Consider the following 22,889-nt stretch of genomic DNA (forward strand, 5'->3'; position numbering starts at 1 on the left):
TGCCTACGTGTTCCCCATATTATGCTATATGTGCATGATCGATATGCATGTATCCCCCATGGTCAATTAAAGACGCAATTATAGTTGTGTCCAACTCTAGTATGCCAGTTTCCAGTTCTCGTGAAAGCAACGAGTATTAGGCCTATGTTGCCACATTTTACAGTGTGCACGTTAATTCATTGAATTGTCCCCGTTTCTAGGCCTCAAAAGGGCCCGGACATCAGATTCAGCTCCTGTCTCCTGAACCCTCTCCGAGGAGCGATACAGCCCCCACCTGCATCCCTGACCCTTCACTTACTTCCTGCCTCGCCGTGCCCGGCCCGGCCTGGCTCTGCCTGCCAGTCTGCCAAGAGTATGTTATGCTTCTAGTTATCAGTCCTGCCCTCCTTCTCTGCATTCCTAAGCTACTGAATCGCATCAACAGTTTCAGCCATGGTCTAGCCTTACTGTCTCCATGTAAGAGAAATACTGTATTAATATTCATAGAATATTCCTCGCACACGCAATACATGTAGAATTATGCACGCACCAGTCTTAGTGTCAAGTAGCTTTTGCCCTGATAACTTTTGGATTCTATCAATATGTACTCCAAACACCAGATACCAGATATGATATAGGTACATGTCGTTCTGACACTGTAGACTGTAGTCTCCTCTTCTAGCGCAGAAGTCATAGCCCCCAGTTCCCCCTGGTAACACGTCATTACCCGTTTGCGCGCACCACTAGGTTAAAGGTCCCCGCTGCTCAGGTAGCCCCCTCCATGTTTCCGCCCCATTTACGACACTTCTGTTACGTTTACATCACATGTCTATGTATACGCCCTGTACACGCCTTCTTGTTACATCATTTTGCCCTAATCTTTCGCGACTGCTACGAGTTACGCCTACTGCTACGCCTATTGTATTGAATGTAAAATGAAATGTATTATACTATAAATATGCTGCAATGTCGATGAAGCATGGCAGCTGCCATCAGTCCATTCCTATGCAGGCTATCCCATTCCTGTCCCTTCCCTTATGCCTGATTAAAGCCTGTCAGACTTCGATACCTCGAATCCTGTCTCTTATTTATTGAGCTATCTGTTTTATTCACTGTATTCAAAAATAGTACCGGTAATTAATTATTTATTTACCACATAATGGCGCCCGAATAGGGACTTGCCCTTTCCCCACGCGCCGGTTAAGCCACGCAGGCCCCCTGATCCTCTGCAGCCGTGACGGAACCATACCGTGCACGTGCAGATATTTCTGCTTCAAGTATCCCTCAGGCCCACGGAGGAGACGGAGGTTGCGGTCCAGCATCCAGACGAGGCGGTGAGGAACGCGGCGAGTCCCGACCAGAGCCCAAGCCGAGAGTACAGGGTCCGAGGTATCCGGAGGCCCACCTGTAACTGAAGTCCGAAGTTCGTAGTCCGACGTCGTAGCAGTCCAGTCCAGTCCGAGGCCTTTCCGTTCTTGCTGCCCGGTGAGTACCGTTGCTGGGGTAGTATCTAGACAGGGTCAATTAATTTGTCTCTGGTCCAGTGGGTTTGGGTACGCAGATCCAATCCGAAGTGTTCACCTAGGTGGACGCGGGTCCTGACGTGTCTCTTTATGGGACCGGTATGTTTCGTACTGTTTTAGCAGTGCATCTAGTAAGTCTAGTAAGTTTCGTTCTCGAGAAATTCATGTGTTTCTGTTCTCAGTATACCAGGTAATATTCTGTCCAAACTGTTATTCTAAAATGTTATTCAATGTGTTTTCAATGTCGTGGTATGAGTGAATCGTTTTTACTGTGTTTATCGTGTATTGTATTGTGTTAGGACTCAAGTTTAGAATGCCTCTATTTTCCAAGTTACGTCAGTTAAAAACCAGAAAAGGGTTACTCGAGGAAGCAGTTCCTGTCTCGCCTAGGGACAGCCCAGGTCATTTTATGTATCACAAGCATGGCTTAGATGCCATAATATATCTAGACTTATGGGCGGACTATACCAAGGAATTAGAACAGCAATATAGATGGCCCGTATCAGGTACATGGGATGCCGAGTGCATCATGCGAGTAGAAGAAGCATTATGGAAAAAGAAAGCCAGACAGTCCCAGAAAGATGCCATCGAGTTATGGCGCAAAGAATCTCATAAAAGAACCGAAAAAGAAATCAGAAAAACAGAATTAAGTAGGGAATTCTCAGAAAGAGCCCAAGAAAGGGAATTAATCGAAGTAGGTGAACGAGTTAAAGCAGAACAGTCAGACAGACAGAGAAATGCCCTTATTAAGGGTATGTATCCTCTTCTTGCCGAGGGCTTGCCAAAAGCAACCCCGGAAGCACCATGTAATTTTCTGCCGCCATTAGTCCCGATTAAGCTACGTCACAAACCGACCGCAGCTGATATTTTTCTCTCGTCCTATTTGGACGATACAGTCCCAGAATATGCAAATCCTGTTCCGCCAGCTCCCGTAAATAATGTAGTTCCTGTTCCTCCAGTCACCGGGGCCGTGGGTACAGTCCACGTTACCGCACCCGTTACAGCATCTGTTACGGCACCCCCGGCCCAGCCCACAGTACATGTGCCCGCTACATCAGTCACTCTGCCAGCACGTACAGTACCCACCGACGATTCCAGTTTAGGAGCCGTGGGGGGAAGTCCTCCTGGTACCCCGCCTCAACACAGACGAATGACGCTACATGAACTAGCGTTACAGCGTACGCCAAAAGTTCATACATTCACAGATATCAAACGAGCACTTACCGAATGTCGTTATGATCCAGTTCCAGGCGATGGTACTATGGTCATATATTCATTACGTTTAAGACGGGTGACCGACTACTTGGACACCTTGCCCAATATGAAAGAACATCTGGACAGAATATATCGTTTTATCCGTACAGGAGTGGATCCTGAAAGTGTTCGCGACGCCATGGTTCAAAGAAAAGTCGAGACTCAGCTCATGCTTTTAAAGTTTTTAATTAACAGTTTAATAAGAGAACAAGATTATCCGGACAAAGATCAAGAAGAAATGAAAGTCTTGACCAGGTGGAGTGACCATATAGCCGAGGGAAGACACAAGACACAAAACTGTATAGAGAGTATGTACAAGAAAATTCGTAGGGAAATAATAAAGTTACACGAGAAACGAGAAGCAGCACAAGTAACGGAGAAAGAAGACGACTCTCCTACTGAAGAGGTAGACGACGAGAATCCCTCCAGAATAGCGTATGTAGGTAGAACTAGACTTCCCGACCGACATTCACGCCTAGATCACAAGAAAGTTTTTCCTCCTTCAGCACCAGAACAGGGTTCTCTGGAACAAGTATTCCAAGCTACCGATTACATTCTGAAATCACGAATAGGCTATAGTGAGCTTAGCACAATGCATGAACAAGAACTAGCCCGATCAGCAGTCCGGTGGACTACTGATTCTACCACTTTTCCAGATGAAATAGTGGCACAAATGTTTCTGAAACTGCCCCCAGCCGAGCAGCGACTGGTGGGTATGTATATGATCCAGCACCTCATTACACTGTATGAGGGACAGCATTCTGATCCAGGTCCGCTACATGATGTCTTGAACGAGTTACTCCAGTATAGATGGAGAGGTCTAGGTACTGATTTAATTAGTGTCATTCTAGAACAGCGCCACAAATATCGAACGTTTCTGAATCCGCATTTTGTTCACGTCTCACCCCCAGACAGTAAATCATTTTACATAGATAGACAGAATCCGTTACGAGAAGTACACCCAGTTAGGGGAACGGGTGGTGATCTAGAACGAGTATTTGTTTACACCCCCATCACGAAAATGGAACTCTTAGAGATGAAAAAGTTAATTCCCTGTCACGATAAAGATCCAGCAGGGTTCCACCGTGAATTAAAGGACATGCTCCGTATGGGAGAATACACGTATCCAGATATCATTAAAATGTTAAAGGTCCTGTTGCCCGCAGGCATATATGAAAAACTTAAGGAAAAGGAATGGGAGGTGGGAGAGAAAAAGATAGATTGGACAGCTCTAGAAGCTGAAGATAATTTACGAGTACCAGGTACCGGTCTTGGGGAAAAAGCTAAAGATTTGCCCAAGTTATTGATACACGTTTTGCCAAGATTACTAGCCACGAAAAAGGAAGATTGGGATGCCATTTCAGCTTGTAAACAGAAACAAGACGAAGACACTAGTGATTTTTATTCTAGATTTGAAAAATGTTTTATTATTAATAGTGGTCTGAAAACAAGTAGTAAGTCATACCCTCATCTTTTTGTTACCAAACTAGTCGAAAATTCAAGTCCACAAGTTAAAAATCGAGTATTGAAAGTTGAAAGTACCTGGCAAGCTAATACTCCGTCACAAATGTTACAAATGCTCCAGTATCACCAGAACAGAATCAGGGAAGAGCAAGAACACGAAAGGAGACGTATGAAAGACACGAAAATGAAAGTATTAGTTGCACAATCTGTCCCACAAGACAGTCAGAAGAGGGGTCCGAATCAAGCCAGTCATCCTACAGCTCCTGTTAAAGGGACCTGCAATTACTGTAAACAGCCAGGTCATTTTATAAACGAGTGTGCAGTTCTAAAACACAACATAGCTACTGGTAAAACTAAAGAAAGACCACGTCCGCCTAGACAAGAACAAGTTTCACAGACTTCTCAGCCACCACAGAATGCACAACAGTCAGTTACAGCACCGCAGCCTATCGCTGCAACACAGCATGTTACACAGCAGATGTACCAGTATGCCCAGACAGAGTATCCAGATTATCAGCCGTATTCATGAAACAGCCTAGAGAGGGAGGTAGGCTTGCCTCTCATCGAGATACCTGTAGATCAAGAGGGTCCCTATGTACACAGTCAAGTATTAGGGAAAGACAGAAAGTTTCTGATTGATACAGGGGCAAGTAGGACTACTATCAGTCATGACGAGGTTCCAGGGGCTCCGCTCTCAGGCTCTAGAAATGTTTCCCTTGGATTTTCAGGAAAGCCGATTGTTAATGAGATATCGAAACCAGTTACTCTAGAAGTCGGTCCATTGTCCCGAACTACTGATTTGTTACTCACGAAATCTTGTCCAGAAAATTTGTTAGGCATTAAGACATTGAAAGAATTAGGAGCAGTAATTTGTTGTTCCCCAGAGGGGGTCCGCCTGTTTTTGAGAGACTTCAAAGGTCATTATGTATTACGTGATTTTGATCCAAGATTATTGAATGTACCACAGCATTTATGGGCGCAAGGTCCAACTGACGTAGGTTGTATGCATATCACACCCCATCGTGTGACTCTGAAGCAAGGTGTGGTTTTACCACGAATCAGACAGTACAAATTGCCACCTGAGGCTGTAGCAGCCTTATCCAAAATTATTGACGAGCTTATTGCTCAAGGAGTGGTTGTAGAAACTGACTCCAATGTATGTAATTCTCCTATCATTCCAGTCCTGAAACGTACTGATCCAAATGCACCTCCAGTATATCGATTAGTGATTGATCTTCGAGAACTTAATAAATGTATCATACCCCAGTACCCAGTAGTCCCAGATATTTCATCCCTCTTGACAGCCATTGATTCTGAAGCTACGTTCTTCACAGTTATCGATCTCAAGAACGCATTTTTCAGTGTCCCCATTCATCCAGACAGCCAGTTCCTTTTCGGTTTCTGTTTAAATGGAAGAAGCTATAAATTCACACGAGCTCCTCGAGGTTTTACAGAAAGTCCTAGCATTTACAGTCAAGCACTTAAAAGACAACTAGACAATATTCACATGCCAACTGACACTGCCCTGCTCCAGTATGTCGATGATCTACTGATCACAGCCCGTTCTGAACGTGACTGCGAGCGAGCGTCACTTACAGTTCTGTATTTTCTGGCCGAGATGGGGCACAAGGTGTCCCCTTCCAAATTACAATTCTGTGTCCAGCAAGTGGTATACTTGGGACACTTACTGTCCAAGTGGGGTAGGCAGTTGACACCTGACCGTATCCAGTTAATAGCACGTCTTCCACAGCCCAAGACACAGAAGGAGGTACGAGCTTTTATTGGCCTCACTTCTTACTGCAGACAATGGATTCCTCAGTATGCATTTCTAGCCAAGCCACTGATACAGTTAACGACACAGGAGGCAGCCGTATCGACTGTCCTCCCTTGGACCCAGGAACATACACTTGTTTTTAATGAGTTAAAGAAAGCCTTATGCCAAGCACCTGTTCTAGCATTACCAAACTACAGTAAGCCTTTTACACTTTTTGTCACAGAACGTGATGGTACTGCATTATCTGTTCTCACACAAGATCAAGCAGGACAATACAAGCCCTGTGCTTATTTTTCGAGCACATTAGATCCAGTGGCCCAGGCTCTGCCTGCGTGCCTCAAGTCAGTTGCAGCCACAGCTCTAGCTATCAGACAAAGTGATTCCATAGTGTTAGGACATTCCCTGACAGTACAAGTTCCACACTCCGTGGAAGTTCTTTTAAACAGAACCCAGACTCAGCACTTGACAATTGCACGTTTAACAGGTTATGAACTGACACTATTTCAGCCACACATAGAAATCAGACGCTGCAACATTCTAAATCCTGCTACACTGTTACTGTCAGTTACTTCAAATCCTGCCACACATGACTGTGTGGAAGTTGTTAACACTATGACAAAGCCAAGACAAGATCTGACCGATATTGCATTACCTGATCCAGACCTGACACTTTATGTGGATGGTTCATGTATGAGAACAAGTACAGGAGAACTAGTAGCCGCGTATGCAGTGACTACTGAAACCGAAGTTATAGAAACACATCGTATTGACACCCTGTCTGCTCAAGCAGCAGAGCTAGTCGCTCTGACCCAAGTCTGCATACGTGCCAAGAACCAGAAAGTAAACATATACACAGATTCACGTTATGCATTCGGAGTCGTACACGACTTTGGAGTGCTCTGGCAAGAACGAGGTTTTATGACTTCTCATGGAACCAAGATCCAGCATGGTCTTCTCATTCAAGCTCTGTTAGATGCAATACATTTACCGACAGCTATTGCTATCATGAAGTGCAAGGCACATACGAAAGTCACTGACATCATTTCCCAAGGTAACGATCTAGCAGATCGAACAGCCAAGCTTACAGCCCAGACTCCAGACATTCCAGTTAACACGACACAGACACTCACTCCAGATCAGACTACTTGTATGACAGTTAAGGACCCTACACAAGATGTCATAGACATACAGTTACATGCTACTTCCGAAGAAATCAAGAAATGGTCCGAACAAGGAGGGGTCCAGACAGATCAAGGATGGTTGACGAAGGGAAAAGCCACATGGTTTCTCCCCGACTCTATGGTTCAAGTCATTATTAATACCGCACATAGTCCAGCACATCTAGGAGAAAAAGCTATGTTAGACAGTATCCAGAACCTTTGGTTCAACAAGCATTTACGAGCTGCAGCCAAGCAGAAAGTCCGTACCTGTATGATATGTTGTCAGTTCAATCCAGGTAAAAGTGTCCCGGTGGAACAAGGGGGATTCCAACCTCCTGACCACCCTTTTGAAGTCCTCCAGATGGATTATATTCAGATGGAGCGATGTCGAGGTTTCAAATATGTCCTCGTAGTTGTATGCGCTTTGTCCAGGTGGACAGAAGCATATCCAGTTCCAGATTACACAGCTGCGACCACTGCCAGGCAGTTGGTTCGTGAGTTCTTTCCCCGCTATGGATTACCTAGGGTCGTGTATTCAGATAACGGCCAGCCATTCTCATCCGAGCTCATGAAACATGTTTCCCTTCTGTTAGGGTACCAGTGGAAGTTCCATTGTGTGCGCCATCCTGAAGCAGCCGGTCTCGTAGAGAGACATAACCAGACTTTGAAAATCCGCATTGCTAAAGTGTGTACAGAAAAAGGTGTAGACTGGCTAGTAGCTCTGCCAGTTGCTCTGTTTTATATGAGGATGGTTGCACATTCCAGATCAGGTCTGTCCCCGTATGAGGTCGTATTCGGCCGCCCTCCAAACATGTGGGGTACACCTAGACCCCGTAGCATTATAGACGTTTCCAGTAATATGCTGACAGATTACCTAGCTTCCTTGATGTATGCCCTACACTCTTGTCGTTCACAGGTTGCCGCTGCATTTCCAGACAACACTGAGGTGAAACCGCATGAAGTCGTTCCGGGAGAATATGTCCTGGTGCGAAATTTTGATCGTTCAAGTCCGCTGGAGCCCCGGTGGAAGGAGCCCCAGCTGATATTATTGACAACAAGGACTGCGGTCAAGCTTGAAGGCCGCAAGGGATGGGTCCACACCAGTCACATCAAAAAGTTCCATGGATTACGACAAAAGACATTTATGAAGGACTGCCCTATTTCTAAAGACTGCCTAAAAACAGACTCTGAATTCAAACTTCCACTGTTAGAGAAAACTCCGCAGCAGGAGTATAAAACCAAACTCCGGTCTAGTAAAATAAGTCAGCCAGTTTAATTGTCTAAGTCCCTCTCGGGTGAAACGGTTAGACAGGTTCCTGACATGTATGAGATAGACCCACACAGTGAGAGAGTTAGTCAAAACTCTAAAAGATGTATTATCGTTCTATTCTTTTTGTTATTTCTGAGTCTTATGGTTACTTGCATAAGTTATGCTTTACATTTATGTTTTCCAATTTCACATGTACATATGTTTTCTAATGCTACAGTAGAGCACACATTTAGTGATCTGCCTCCTCACGAGCTATCCTATCGTCTTGCTATGCGTAACAATACATTCATCCGAATGTTGCACTATTCACACCAGACCAGCAATGCCACTAATTGTTGGGTGTGTGGTCGACTCCCCCCTTTTCAGACACCGAAGGGAGTTCTGCCACTCTTTCCCTATCCGTTTTCACATAATGGTTCATGTGGAGCATGGTCCACGTTAACGTCATCCTCCACTGATATGTCCCTTCTGAATCGAACATGTTTCCCAGACAAGCAAGGTCTTTCCCATAGAACAGGGTTAGATCTAGAAAATGAAGTATATGATTTAGGTAATTATTCTTCGAATTTCATGGTCCTGAATGTTCAGTCCGATACTACTCCAGATTTGCCTGCTATTTCAGTACTACCAGTCAAAGGCGAATTATGTGTCAGAAAGAATGGTTCCGCACATGTAGGACATAGTGATTGTACTACTACTGTCGAGTATAGTGACAGTGGGAAATCTATTTTCAAAGCCTCACGTCATTCTTATTTTGTTTGTGGTCAGACCGCATATGTTCGTCTGCCCCTCGATTGGGATGGAACATGTTACATTGCCTTCCTACTGCCACCAGTTTTTCTAGCCCCATCCGATTATCACAGAAACACACATCTAGTACACGTTAGACATAGAAGGGAGATCGAGTCCCCAATTGTCGATCAAACTGAAACTGCTCTAGAACAATATCAAGACTTCAATAAAGGTTTCTTTTTCTTTATAGGACCTGTCCAGAATAGTAAGTTAATACGTAGGTTAACCAGAACCCTTGAAGCAGTAGTGAATGAGACTACTTCCGCTCTAGGTAACTTAACCGAAGAGCAATCTGCTATGAGATTTGTCGTGCTCCAAAATCGTCTCGTTCTTGACGTCATACTGGCCGATAGAGGAGGAGCTTGTAGAGTCATCGGATCTAGTTGCTGCATTTTCATTCCTAATAACGCGCCGTCTGTTTATTCAGCTATAACCAGACTTCATAAAATTGCCCATCAGTTACACCAGAGTCCAGGCACCTGGACATGGTCCGGTTGGCTCTGGAGTATTATATCTGCCTGGGGATGGAAAGTATTATCATTCCTAGGTATTGCAGTAATGATCGTATTCAGTTGCTGCCTCTGTATACAATGTGGCCCTGCGATTTGCGGCATGTGTGCTACCTCTTGTATTCCTAGTCCTAAATCCCGTTCCAAGACAATTCGAGACGAGCAAATGATGCTATATGAACAGATAGATGGTATCATGAATATTGATGTTTCCTGATGGAAACGTAGGGCACAAGGAGGGAATGTGGAAAAGTAAATTTTGCCATGTTATATGTGCCTACGTGTTCCCCATATTATGCTATATGTGCATGATCGATATGCATGTATCCCCCATGGTCAATTAAAGACGCAATTATAGTTGTGTCCAACTCTAGTATGCCAGTTTCCAGTTCTCGTGAAAGCAACGAGTATTAGGCCTATGTTGCCACATTTTACAGTGTGCACGTTAATTCATTGAATTGTCCCCGTTTCTAGGCCTCAAAAGGGCCCGGACATCAGATTCAGCTCCTGTCTCCTGAACCCTCTCCGAGGAGCGATACAGCCCCCACCTGCATCCCTGACCCTTCACTTACTTCCTGCCTCGCCGTGCCCGGCCCGGCCTGGCTCTGCCTGCCAGTCTGCCAAGAGTATGTTATGCTTCTAGTTATCAGTCCAGCCCTCCTTCTCTGCATTCCTAAGCTACTGAATCGCATCAACAGTTTCAGCCATGGTCTAGCCTTACTGTCTCCATGTAAGAGAAATACTGTATTAATATTCATAGAATATTCCTCGCACACGCAATACATGTAGAATTATGCACGCACCAGTCTTAGTGTCAAGTAGCTTTTGCCCTGATAACTTTTGGATTCTATCAATATGTACTCCAAACACCAGATACCAGATATGATATAGGTACATGTCGTTCTGACACTGTAGACTGTAGTCTCCTCTTCTAGCGCAGAAGTCATAGCCCCCAGTTCCCCCTGGTAACACGTCATTACCCGTTTGCGCGCACCACTAGGTTAAAGGTCCCCGCTGCTCAGGTAGCCCCCTCCATGTTTCCGCCCCATTTACGACACTTCTGTTACGTTTACATCACATGTCTATGTATACGCCCTGTACACGCCTTCTTGTTACATCATTTTGCCCTTATCTTTCGCGACTGCTACGAGTTACGCCTACTGCTACGCCTATTGTATTGAATGTAAAATGAAATGTATTATACTATAAATATGCTGCAATGTCGATGAAGCATGGCAGCTGCCATCAGTCCATTCCTATGCAGGCTATCCCGTTCCTGTCCCTTCCCTTATGCCTGATTAAAGCCTGTCAGACTTCGATACCTCGAATCCTGTCTCTTATTTATTGAGCTATCTGTTTTATTCACTGTATTTAAAAATAGTACCGGTAATTAATTATTTATTTACCACACAGGGGATGCGCGCATTATGGGGCTGAATGTTTGCGTTGTGACCAAAAGAGCGTTTTGCTTTTAAGATTTTTGGGTTAAGGAGACCAGCTACCTGAAGAAAAAGCATGCGCTGTAAGAGGAGCCATTACATAGTTTTGCTTGAGTACTGAGCATTGCGCACTTGGCACATAACTTCCATCTAATAGCTACATCCTAAAGTTTAGGTAGGTTTAGGTTTTAAACAAAAAAGAATGTTAGGATTTCACCATGGAAAGATCTATGACGCTTTGTATTTTTTTGGGAAGGCGTGATTTTACTCTGCAAGGCGGGAACTATGACTGCGGTGAATGGTCTACGCTGCTGCGTAGGGCAAAGCTTGTGCATGGGAGTTGGCTGTATTGAAGGGCATACATGAATGAGAATATCAGTATGAAAAGATTTTCATGGGTCAGTGAGTAAGGTACATATATGTAAAAGCTGTCAGGGGTACGATATCACATGGGACATCAGTCCTTGCTTTCGATTAGCAATGCTTTGCATATTTATTTTTTATCCACATATCTTAAAAAAAAAAAAAAGTGGAGGACCAACCAAATTTAGAGGTATACAAGTGGCATGGTGTGTGATTGGCCATTGCTGTTCTTCATGTTTACGAGCATTAAAAGAGGGGTGTGAGATACTGATTTCAAAAGCTTTGTCTTCTGTGTTATTGTTTACATTTTTTAATAATGGCATAACGACTTGAACTGCTGACTTCGGAACTGGGGATCCAGGTTCGAGCCTCGGCGTCAGCTCAACATTCTGTGATTCTGGACAAATCACCTAATCTCCCTGTGCCCACCAAAAATGAATGTGTGCTTGTGTAATGTAACTTGTGCTCATGTAAAGCACTCCAGAGTTTATGTTTTATAAAACTGCAAAAAAAGAAATGATCTAAGTTGCAATTTCTATTTAAAATTTCTAAGTCCTTGAGCTGATGTTTCAGCCCCACCCCTTGTCGAAGTGACAGTAGACACATTAATTCTGCGCCCATGGTTTTCGCATTTCTCCTGCTGAACGTTCTCAAACGAATTTGCTTTTGCGCTTCGTTTCAGTCGGGTAGAGTTTGTTTTGCTGTGAAGAAAAGTGCATGTTAGGGGTGAATTTCTATTTGGCGTGTATCTTTTCCATGTTAGGTATATGCTATGTTTTTAGGTCGAGCATGGGCAGCGCATGTGCTGTTCTGCGAGGCATGCTGTATTCAGGTAGGGACTTGAAGTTCCGCCCACTGTACGCCCATAGTTTTCATTGTATTGTGTCATTGTCCTCTGTAAACTGTAGCTGTTCATTGGCCAAAAGGCTTAGAGTCCCTCCTTGGTACCGCCTTTTGTAACCTTCCATGGCGACATCCTCTGTTACGTGTGTTGTTATTTGGTTGGCTTTAATTACAGCCTGCGAGCACTAATTTCTCAAATACCTTTATCCTGCCTGCAAACACGCTCTCTCCTAACGCTTTTTAAACAAGCATTTGCAATGCAATAGGTCTCGCAGTTGTTAGAGTTTTAGCCATTGGCATTGTAAATGGCAATGTCTTTCATTTATGTGTTGGTTTTTAAAACGTTAAATAAAAGGCATGCCTTTTATTTACGTTTTAAAAACCAACACATAAATAAAAGGTAGTGCCATTTACAATGCCAATGGCTCAAACTCTAACAACTGCGAGACCTATTGCATTGCAAATGCTTGTTTAATTATACAATTACAAGTAGCACAAGGATGTGACAGGTACTTTCAGTTTACCTTCCCCTTGTTGTGATACTTTTTTAAGCCCTTTAACTGCTGTTCTTTGCCGTATTTTGTTTTATTTCTACAATAAGTCAGTCTTTAGATGCATTGGCATAGCCAATAGGTCTTCCCTTTGGGACCTTATAAGTGTTTAGCCATGCAACAGTTGATGTTGTTGCACCAAGGATATTGTGCTGCATAACTAAATACTTATATGGTCCCAAAAGCGAGACTTATTGGCTATGCCAATGCTTGTTTTTTTATGTATTTGTAACTAGTTTTCATTGTTAGTATTTTGCTGGTTAATTTGCATTTCTTGTTAAAAAAAATGGTATGTCTTTGTAATGTTCTTAGTTATTATTTTAATAAATGTTATATAAACCCAATACAATTTTTGGAAATAAAGAACTTGTACTGTTTATTTCTGCCTTCAATGTCCAACATCCTTGTAATCATGGACATAGCATGCTTGCATTAAGCTTCCCCCACCTTCTGGAATTTGGACATGACAGAGAATGGACGTATGGTAATGAGTAACAAATAGAGGGAAAGTATGGCATATTTTACATGAGTTTGTCCTCCTTATGCGTTAAGTCACAGATTTAGCTTCTTCCTCGTATGTGCTCTTTAGGCACCTGTTCCAACCAGTGCTGTTGCAGAATATTTCTCTGAAGAGGAGTGGAAGCTTTTACATGACTGGCAGAAGGAACTTTACAAGAATGTGATGAATGAAATCCACCAAGCCCTGCTCTCCCTGGGTAAGGTTGCACGGTTCAAAAGTTGGTCAATTTTCAAAATGCACGGCTTGACACTAGTATGATGTTTCCTAATCTTTTCATTTTTCCCTTTTAAAGCAATTGTATTGTTTTTCCAGGACAAACCTATACTTTGTGGTGTACAGTTTCATGGATTCTTCAATAGGTGCTAACAATACTGTTGAGTAATCAAGCACTTTTTAAAACTTATTTTAATAGCACACCCTATTCACACGGACGTTCTATTTTTTAAACTAGAACACGTTTATTTAATCAGTCTTTCATTTTCATTGTAGAAATCTCAACATAACTATCAAAGAAGGAGGGAGAAAGAGGCTGTGGCTAGGTTCGGCCTCTTGAATTGTAAAGTTCAACACCAAAACCCATATTTAATGGATCGCGAGAACCTAGCCTGTGGAAGAATAGTAGGTTTTCCAAAATTGGGTACGCCTTTTTGGAAAAGAAAATTATTTCTTGAGTCCCCTCACTCACCAGAGGTTGCCCTTAGGTGACATGCTTCATCATTGGGGCCATCCCAAGCATCTACTGCTTGGGGGTGCTGCGACTTGCGAAGGATACGTAGGAGCACTTTTTTGTGTGACTATGTGTGGTGCAGTGTGTGGTGGAGTGGTGATTTGTGTATATTAAAAATACCTAGCTAGTAAGCCAACATATTTATTATTGCCTCTAGTTGGTATAGTAAAAAGGGGTTAGATATAGGAATTAGAACAATAATGTGGTCAAAGTCCATAATATCTTGTCGACATGTTTCAAGGTGTTCCCTACACCTTTTCCTCAAGACAACATGAGGGCCAGCCCCATGTATGCCACTCCTGTGATTAAACCTAGATTAAGGTAGAGAAGCAAATTAAGTAGACACACCTAATGTGTGTATCTATCAGGTATACATACGGTTAGTGTTGTATCCGGAGTATCTATATTTTGGGAGAGAATAATAGATTTGTAGGTTAGTACATAGTGCCTGCCTAAAACAGATGCACAAAACAAACAGTGGGCGGTACCATTTGTTTTGTGCATCTGTTTTAGGGGCACCGGACTAAGCACCAAATGTTAGGTTTTCACTGCATAGGCACAAAACCACAAGGATCAACTAATGTATTTTAGCACATTATTGTGATGGCCCCAATGATGAAGCATGTCACCTAAGGGCAACCTCTGGTGAGTGAGGGGACTCAAGAAAATAATTTTCTTTTCCAAAAAGGCGTACCCAATTTGGGAAAACCTATTATTCTTCCACAGGCTAGGTTCTCATGATATCTCAACATAAACAATTTTATTTTATACAGGGCTATAATAAAACTTTGATAAACACTACAACACATCACGAGCCATTTTAGCTCACAAGTATGCCACAATGAAACAGACAGACTGGTTCCTTTGAAAGGAAGATGGCATTGGGGCAGAGAGACAATCAAACTGTCCAGCCAGACTAGCTCAAGCTTCAATCAGCTACAATGCGCTGCAGTCCGTATTTGATTTACCATACCTCAAAAGTCATTTATACCCTTAATGAACGCCCAAACACAGTTACGGGAAAAAAGTTAAAGTATGAATGATCTTACCAGTGCGTTCTGTGATAACTGGAAAAAAAAGAGTAAGTAAATGATCATAAATTAAAAAGGGGCAATTTTTCAGCCAAAGGAAGTGCAGGGGCAAATCCAGTAGGCCTGGCACCTTTTTAGGTCAAGCGCGAAGCAGCGAAGCACCTATTGCCGGCGTGTTTGGGGGAATGTGAGACAGCGTTCAGGCACGAGCCTCGCTGTCTCAGATTCCTCCTCGAGGGCGCGCACGGCGCCGTGCACCTCCCCTGCCTCGCATTCGCAGCCTCTCTCAATCACACACAGTCACGCATGCGCACACACATTCCCACGCGCACACACTCCCCCCCTCCCCCCCAGGCATACACACACACACAGGCAGGCACGCACACACACACACACACACACGCACACGCACCCCCACCCCCACCCCCACCCCCCCTCCCCCACCACTCACGGGGCTCACGCGCACACACACGCGCGCACACACAGACACACATATCCCCCCTCCACTCACCGTGCTCTTTTGTCGCGTCGCCTCGCTGAGCTCCTTTTCTCCGGCGCATCTCCACACGCGGGGCACTTCTCTGGATCTTCACGCTACCGCGGGGCTCTCCCTCCATGATGGGAGCCCCGCATCAACGACCAACACCGGCCTCTTCCGGCCGCGTCACAGGCCCCGCCCATGTCACGGGCAAGGATGCCTGACTTCCTGGTTAAGTTTTGTTTTGCCGGTATAGCTAGACTGGAACGGAGGAACAGATCCATTATTGAAACTGGGACAGTATAGATGTTAAGTGGGTAAAAACTGTTTTTTGTCGTCATTGAGCATTCAGCTAGCACAGTGTATGCCTAAAATTGAGAAAATGAGTACGTTATTGAAGCATTACTTACAAATTCCGAAGTGATGGTAATGGATGCCATTTGGGTGGTAGACCTGTCTCGGGTCACTCTAGGGCATGGACGGGCACCATCAGCACACCTGCTTGCTGCACAGTGGCAGAGCACCCCGGTTTTCAGAGGAATTATTAGTTTAACATGTATTATCCCAAACTCGCAGACCATGTAAGGTGAAGCAATATGGCAGACAAAGTAGAGGCTGAAAAAGACTGCCTGGGTGGCCTCGGGATCCAAAACTAAGAATGCTGAGCGAACTAGTTACACAAACATTTTACAATTTAAAACTATTCACCAGCAAATCCTACTTAATGAAAACAGATACAAGCTATTTATATAAAGACCAAAGTGCATATAACTCGAACACTCAAGAATCTAGACGTAGTCTGTTCTGTTTTAGAATAAAAAATTTAAATTTAAATACAAACTGGAGCCTATAAGGAGCAGAAAATCAAACTCTATCAAGGTAGGTAGGCCACAGTTACTGTGTGTGTGGCTGTGGAGCAGTCCAGTGTAATTAAATATTATTAGCTTGGCACATAATTGCTGGACTACCATCTCACAGACAGTATGAGGCAAAGTAAGATGGCGAGAAAGTAGAATTAAAAACGGACTGGCTGTGAAGTGCTAGGCAGCCAAACTAGCTCTGCAGACATTTACAGTTTAAAACCATCTACCAGCACAACATATTTAAAGCCAAAAATTCATAAAAAGTGCATATAACGACAACATTCAGTCAACTATACCTAGTTAGGTTGGTTTAGGATAACCTAGTTTAGATTTAAATACTAATCTATGTTGAGGTAGGTAGCGTGTAATTATTAAGGCAGCTTAAAGGCAATCATTAAGAGTCTTCATTCTGGTATGTAGACGTCCTTCCATGTTTCTAATGTGCTTTCAAAGAGTGATTGTCATTTTACTGGTTTCTTTTGCTGCAGCACCGAATCTACATACCTAGGTGCTTACCTACTTAAATGGACCGTAACAGACTGTATTTTACACATAAGACACCTGCTCTAGAGATATTTACGTGCCCAGCATTTCCAGGATATAGGAACGTATAGGATGTAGCATAACGGCCAGAGCTGCCGACTTTGGAACTGGGGAACCATAAAGTCTCGTTATCGGTTCAACACCATGTAATTCTGGGCAAAACACTTAATCTCCCCGTGCCTAACAAAAAAAAATGCTGTGTGCAATCTAGTCACACGTTTGACTCATCAGAAAATGGGATACAGGGTTAATGAGCTTGCTGCTAAGCACAACATATAACATGCTGATTACAGATTTGTATATTATGTAGTCGGCTTGGTGGGTTACTTTTTTTGCAGGGTTCCTTTTATTCCCTGCAGGGCACAACATCCAATTTTTATAATCTAGCTCATTGAGTTGTGAACTGTCATCAAGGCGATGCATGTAAATTGCAATGAATAGGTGTAGAACCTTGCAGGTTTTTTCTATCTTTCTCTGTTCCAAGATTGCTAAATATGATTCTTTTGTGAAGTAATAATGACTTATTGAAAGTTGTTTAGCTCCTACGAACTAGTGAGGTGACGAGCTAGGTGTCTTTGTTTCCTGGATGGTATTTGCATTAAGGTGTTAATCTTTAGCTAGTTCCCAGCCACGTCAGACTCAAACTAAATGTGTAGTGATTGCCCATTACGTCAGGCATTTGTGTAGGAACTGAAAAGAAGAGAACTCAGTTACGCCCTGCAACTGTTCAGAATTAAAGCACACAAAGGTCCTCCTTACCAGTGGCACAATAACTCCGATGGGCCCCGTGAGGCTAGTTACAAGGACCAGCAAAGTTATGAGTGGTGTTAAGAGCAGCTGAAATCTCTTTGTGAAATACCGGGAGGAAACATTCACGAATTGGCACAGAAACACAGATCCCAGCATGTTACTCACAAAAAACTTGCAATCCCTATTATTTCACCGACCTCTGGAGTGACCAGGACCCTAAGTAATGGTAATTCTGGGGCAAGGAATTAACACGAAGTATCCGGGCTACTGAAAATGAGGTTCAAGGTGTAGGCACGGCTGAGCGTGTCCCAGTTTTGGCACATTTGGGGGAAAGTCGTGATATTTCCCTTGAGCTGTCTCGTATCTGATTCAATAATAGTTATCACATCCAGGACCCGGCTGGATCCCCCTCATTTGCAGCACTTGATGTGCCTCTGGTCATGGTAAAAACTGTGCTTGCATACGATTATTCCTCACTTCAAAGTATGTGAACCAGATGAATTCTTATAGAAAGAAACATTTTAAAGGAAAGCAATAGGTACTGAATCAAAAGCTTACACTTTCTTCCATTGCACAACAAGATCAAACACATACAATTAGTGTATTAGAATGGGCTATAGAGACTTAAGTCACTGACTGGCACATTTCAATTGTACAACTAGGCAATCAATTTTGTTTCCAAAATAACAATGGCGGTTTCACGTACACGTTCATGGAATCTTGGATACTTCATATGGTCTGGCTGAAATTTTATGAAACCAGATAAAGTCTCCAAATGTAAACCAAAAATCGACAAGCAAATCCTTTTTGCTGTTTTTAGGCTGAGCCTGGGCAGCGCATGCTCTGTTCTTCGAGGCATGCTGCGTTTAGGTAGGCACTTGAAGCTCCGCCCACTCTCCACCTACATTTTCCATTTGCTTGTGTCATTGTTCACTGTAAACTGTGAGAAGAACAAGCAATATGCTGTAACTAATGGTTAAAAACGGAGTCAGTTAAAGGGATCTGGACGTGCTCAACTGTGAATGATTCAGAGGTGGAATCCAATTTATTGGAATTTAGGGCCCTCACACACCCAGATGGGTGTCATGCTTCATCATCAGGCTGCTCCTCGTCGGGTCGGCGCTGCAATACCCTTAGGGCACCCAATGAGGGGCACTTTGGCAGAGATATTTTTCCAATAGCCGTTTGGTGCCATGGGATTGAGGGGCCTTGTGAGTGAAGATGAAAAAAAATGTATTAGATGAGTGAATTAAAACATGTTGGGAGTACCACCAATGACGATTTTAATGAGTGGGTCTCCTACCCTGAGTAAAGACAAAACCAAAGGCACAAGGTTGGGATTTATGTCTCAGTTGGGGTGCTCTTTCGTGTGAGAGGTCAACATGTTTCTCACGTACTCCTTAATCTAGGGGCGATTCGTCAGGACCTAAAACCTATATGTCAACTATCTTCACCTGGGGTACTGATGTGGTCAAAGAATCACACTGCTAACCACCCTAACTACTATTTATGTAGTATACCTGGTAGTGCTGGATGTACCTGATAATGCAGGATCTACCCTATTTGGGTTATTAAAAAACGTCCACAATGCCCGGCAAGTCTTACATGTGGGACTTCCTCATGTGGTGTGTGTGGCTTACACCTTGGCTGGTGACCTACCCTGCTGCTGCCAGGATTGTAAACTTTGGCAGTTTGTTGGTCAAAAGGCTTAGTAGTCCCTCCTTAGTACCGCTTTGTTTCATTTTGTAACCTCCCATGGCGACACCCCGTTAGTGTTATTGCTTGGTAGGCTTTAATTACAGCCTCTGAGCACTATTTTTTCAAATATCTTTGTCCTGCATGCTGTTGCAGGCAGGACACAGTCTTGCCTAATGCTTTAAAAAAAATGCATAGCACACATTTGCAATGCAATAGGTATCCCATTTGCGAGAGTTTAAGCTATTGGCATTGTAAATGACAATGCCTTTTATTTATCGGTTTTAAAGACCACACGTAAATAAAGGGCATTCTTATTTGCAATTCTAACAGCTTAAGCTCTTATAAAGGCGAGACCTATTGCATTGCAAATGCTTGTTTATATTTTGTAGGTGTTCCAGTGCCCTCGTGAAACACCCACCACGTGGGTAATTATTGTTTGGGATCGTGCAGTAGCCAGCAACATTATTTATTTTTTAACCTTGGGATCCCCACCCGGGGCACCCAATAGCAAAATTAACATTGGAGACTGCAGAGGGAGGGGGGGAGAGTAAAGCCCCTGCAGCCTTGCCAGCTCGCCTGCACCATTACTGGTACGGCAGGAGCAGGCATTGCTCCCACCCTGCTGAAGCAGTTTTCTTTTACTCCTGATAGGCGGGAGCAATTCTAAGTTTTCGGGCCCACGAGAAAGTGTACAGATAAACTCTTGTGCTCCCACCAGGCATGACCCACTTATGCTCGCTCAGGATCAGAGCACATTAGACTTCTGTCCCCATGAGAGCATTGGCAGAGAATCTAAGGCGTCCTGGTTGTTGGGGTGCCAGAGACACCACAAGTGAGCCAGCCCCAGGGGATAGGGTCCTGGGGCCTGATTAATGCTTAGTAGGGAGTGGTAGGGCTCTAGCCCCTTCCTTCTGAATAATAAAATACACCCCTGGAATAGGGTCCCTGGGGACAGAGAGAGGCTCGGGGAGAAAGGCGGTACAAAAGGGGGTGGTGATGGACGGAGCATCTGAACCAATCAAACACTCACACCCAGTCAAGAGATCTGGGTTTAATCCATCACCGTTCTTTAGCCCACTCTGCCACCCCAGGTCAGACATGGCTATATGCAAATCAGGCTGACCCTGTGCCTCTTGGGAACAGTCCAGCCCGAACTGCCAAGCCATGACTTCCCTGGACCGGAAACAAGCTTCCTAGGACCGGTTTCTGGCATTACAGCCATCTTCAGCCAGGCATGCTTGAATCCAGTGGCATATTGAGCAAGGGACTCACGTCTGAGCATACCCTGCAAACTTATGGCGAACAAAGCGGTACAAAAGGGGGTGGTGATGGACGGAGCATCTGAACCAATCAAACACTCATACCCAGTCAAGAGATCTGGGTTTAATCCATCACTGTTCTTTAGCCCACTCTGCCACCCCAGTTCAGACATGGCCATATGCAAATCAGTTTGACCCTGTGCCTCATGGGAACAGTCCAGCCCGAACTGCCAAGTCATGCCTTCCCTGGACCGGAAACATGCTTCCTAGGACCGGTTTCTGGCATTACAGCCGTCTTCAGACAGGCTTGCTTGAATCCAGTGGCAAAGTGAGTAAGGGAGCACGCCTCGCTCCTCAGAAAAGATAAAACGCGACCCACCATGCTTGCGCTGTGCATGAGAAATCTATAGTTTTTAATATAATCTTGAAAGGGACTTACATCTCGCCTCTTCTCTTTCTTGGCTTCTTATTGGTTCCTGAGTGTGCCTTGGCTTCTTATTGGTTCCTGAGTGTGCCACTTACCTTTCCTCCATTTCTATAGGTTGTAGCATATTTTCCTGCATTTACCAATTCTTGTTCCTAGTTTGCTTCTCTTATCAGTTTCCCGCCGCTGAAACACTGTTATCATCCGCTTTGGTGGAAATATGTTTTCATAAAGTTTTGCCTTTTACGATTGCAGCATATGTATGTAATACATTTTCACCAAGAGGTATGAAGTGATTTGCATAGAGTCACAGGTTGGTGCACGGTGCCGCTGAACTCGAACCGGGACCTGCAGCTCTTGACTCTACAGCTCTGGCCGCTGCACCACATCCTCCCACTCATGTGTTCTCTGTTTCCCGTACATTGAGAACTTTCAAATAAAAGATAGGGCAGAGAGCGATCATCAACCACCATCGTTCACTTTATTAGGAAGTTTCGTACTTGCAGAGAAACCAAAGGCTATGTCTTCTCTAACCCAATGTTATAACTTAAAACGCCTCTGCTGGAAAAAGGAAAACATTGAGGATATCACATGTATATACTCCAGCCTCTTGGAAAGATCTAACCTAGAAACACTGAGCATGAAGGCCTGGGAGTCCTTCATTCACGTCATAAATAACACATTTTCCAAGCATGCCCATGGCCATAAAGCAGGACATTTAAAGGGGACAGCCTGGTACACCAAACGCTTGAGGAAACAAAAACAACAACTAAACAAGTACATCAGACAATTACGATCACGGGGACCAGAACACCATCAGGGAATCCTGCTTTCAATTGCAAAAGCAAGAAAGGAGCACAATAGGGACATAAGATTGGCCAAAAAAGAGTACAATGAACAAATCTGGGCAAAACTTCTCTATGCATGTACATTAAGGGACTCCAAGCGTTTCTGGGATCAAATTAATCAGCTAACTAACGGCAGGAATCGACATCATAACTCGGATGTAATGGATACAACTTGGAGAGCCCACATCGAACACCTATACAACGAAACTCGATCTCCAATTGCCCCGAATAACGGAACAATAACAACAAATGGGGCCGGCGGCAGAGGACAAGCCAACAATACGCTGACACATGAACCATCTCTAGTTTTAGAGTCTTTTTCTGCTGAAAAAGTACTAAAAATAATAAAAAACTGAAAACCTGAGGGAGCTCCAGGTCCCTATGGACTACCAAATGCCCTGTTTCGGCATGACCCTCCATTTTGGTATTGCCTCCTGACTCCCCTTTTTACCAAAGCCATAACATACGGTTTGATCCCTGAGTCCTGGAGAGGAAGTATCCTTAACCCAATCCACAAGTCGGGTTCCCGCTCGGATCCCTCCAATTACAGATTAATCGCACTGATAGATGTGGAGGGGAAACTATACGCATCCAATCTTTTGGTTGAGTTAGAGGCTTGGTTGAGCAGATCAAACTTAATACCTTACACGTAGTGGATTTCGTGCAGGGATGGGCACCCTCACTAATATTTCAGCAGTTACTCTCATAGCCAATCAGTCATTTGCAAAATCTAGGCCCTTGTATGCCTGCTTTAACGACCTAAAAGCAGCTTTCGATAAAGTTTCAAAAGCTAACTTATGGGCAATAATGCAAGACTTGGGGGTTCC

General features: G+C 43.9%; 1 protein-coding gene across 1 annotated transcript in view; it reads left to right on the forward strand.

The window, feature by feature from the left end:
- Positions 1-22,889, forward strand: part of LOC144818739 (uncharacterized) — a 253,078-nt gene that overhangs the window by 40,818 nt on the left and 189,371 nt on the right. Inside the window, exon 2 of the mRNA XM_078676439.1 lies at positions 13,511-13,637. Coding sequence (XP_078532565.1) covers positions 13,511-13,637 — 127 coding nt within the window. The remainder of the gene's footprint in view (positions 1-13,510; positions 13,638-22,889) is intronic.

The sequence above is a fragment of the Lissotriton helveticus genome, chromosome 2_1 (genome assembly GCF_964261635.1).
Source record: "Lissotriton helveticus chromosome 2_1, aLisHel1.1, whole genome shotgun sequence".
NCBI lineage: Eukaryota > Metazoa > Chordata > Amphibia > Caudata > Salamandridae > Lissotriton > Lissotriton helveticus.